At 37.2% G+C, this 2,035-nt stretch overlaps 1 protein-coding gene across 1 annotated transcript in view; it reads right to left on the bottom strand.

Moving 5' to 3' along the window:
* Positions 1 to 2,035, bottom strand: part of LOC106815244 (LMBR1 domain-containing protein 2-like) — a gene marked incomplete in the record, with an annotated part of 20,795 nt that overhangs the window by 17,901 nt on the left and 859 nt on the right. Inside the window, 3 exon segments of the mRNA XM_014819678.1 lie at positions 548 to 701; positions 839 to 953; positions 1,386 to 1,601. Coding sequence (XP_014675164.1) covers positions 548 to 701; positions 839 to 953; positions 1,386 to 1,559 — 443 coding nt within the window.

Here is a 2,035-nt window from a genome sequence, read left to right on the forward strand (position 1 = left end):
TACATCATAGTAATTTATGCATATTATGATGGCTAACCACATATAAATGTTATTTGATGAAAAACGACGTGATCATGAATTTATTCTGCACTACAAGACAAACTCACACTGTAACGCGAGACGCGAGAGTCGTGGCAAGCGTGGCAAACCTTTAAAACAAGAGAACAAATGCCATACGCCATTTGTAAATGTATTGTTTTGGTTTACGAACGGTAGATAATTAATGTTTTCGACGTGTTTTTCAAGAAAAACACACATTTTACTCATTAATATAAAATATACTATCACTGTAATTGTAATTCCGAGTAGAACTATATTATTTTCATCTTAATATTCAAGTTACGAGAGGGTCTGGGCTCTCGTAATGTTAGGAGGAAATTTCCGAGGATTTTTCATTCTCGTAACTTTGCGATGTTTCTGTCAACGGTTTTCGAGTGGAAGTTAATGTTAAGACTAATCATGTTAAGACTAATTTTGTTTCTGACAACGGGCTCCAGAGCATATAGCTAATTTTAAAATGCAAAGATTTCGCGTGGAGTTGCCATACCATGTCAGCACCATTGAAGTCCAGTAAACTACATGCCATAGGTCTGGTAGCATGTGGTCAGGAACATGGCTCCATGGCTCCAAGCACGGCTCTTCAACTTTCACATTCCTCACCACCACTGTCGCCGTGTGTGCCGTGGAAGGACTTACTGTATCTGTCGCACAAGAGAAACACCGATAGCTTATCCACAGCTTGCTATTGCTCAGGAATAATTATTGGCAAATTTGTAGAAATTAAAATAAATTTGCGACTTTTTACCGAGAATTTATGACCAGCGGGACTTTTACGTACCAAACTCCTCAGACGCATTCTGTGTGAAGTTTATCACTGGTATCACGGTGGATGAGGTGGTGAATGAAGGTGCTACTGTAGGTGCATTGTCTTTCAAACACTGCTTATAAAATGTCTGCAAAAAACATGAAGATATACACACAACTGTGTGGTGAAGTTTTGTATACAACCAGCTGAGCCGCTTCTCCTGCTCTACCTGCTTCTACACTACTCTACTTACACACACAACAATTTTCATATCCATATTTAATTTCCAATTTTCATATCCATATCATATATTCATATCCAATTTTCATATCCATGCATTCCAGTTACTAATTTAATTGCATGCAAATTTCTACAAAATACTTCTACAAAATAATTTCTTCAAAATACAATGATTACATTCTACAAGCATGTTTTAAAGTCAAATTTAATATATAATATACAATCATGATAATTTAAAAGAAAGATTTTTCATTATTTTGAGATTGTTTACTCCAGATATTATCTATGACTTCTACTGTTGATAAAAAATAAAAATAAATTATAGATAAACATGACTTACTGAGGAAATATCCAGTGGCAAAATAAATATAATGATAAATGAAAAGTACCAGGCAACCAGAGCTGCCAAGGTAACCAAAAAATGCTGCCTCTTCCAGTCTGCATATTTATGCAGTAGGTACACTGCCAGGCAGAATACACAGAAGATTTCTACGGCTAGTGGACCCACACTCATGATGTCTGCTCAGCTTCAGCTAGATTCATATTTGGAATGTATCTGAAATTTATACGAGATTGCATTGTTATTAGCAATATTACCCAACTACCTACAAATTAACAGCACTAGCTTTTTATTTGCTATTCACAGAAGTGTCACCAGTCTACAACTTGGCTTGTTTATTCACTTAATTACTGGCTGTTATTTTTTATGTACAACAAGTGCCGCAGAGCGACAGCGCTCAACTGAAGTGTACTGTAGCCGGGTATTCCTCTGATAAACTCACTGGCAACCGAAGCAAGTGCGCCTTCCCGCCACCGCGTTGCTAGGCTTTGCTATACCGGTAGTACAGTAATAAAGATATAGCTGTGTAACTTTAATGACTTCGCTATATTAACGTTATCATGGATATGCGTCGAGCGCGAGCGTAGTGGTGGTGATGGGGGGCCTCTAATAGCAAAAGCAGTTCAGTCCTTTGTTAACAGTCAACAAAT

This window comes from Priapulus caudatus, unplaced genomic scaffold, assembly GCF_000485595.1.
Source record: "Priapulus caudatus unplaced genomic scaffold, Priapulus_caudatus-5.0.1 Scaffold1072, whole genome shotgun sequence".
Lineage (NCBI taxonomy): Eukaryota > Metazoa > Priapulida > Priapulimorpha > Priapulimorphida > Priapulidae > Priapulus > Priapulus caudatus.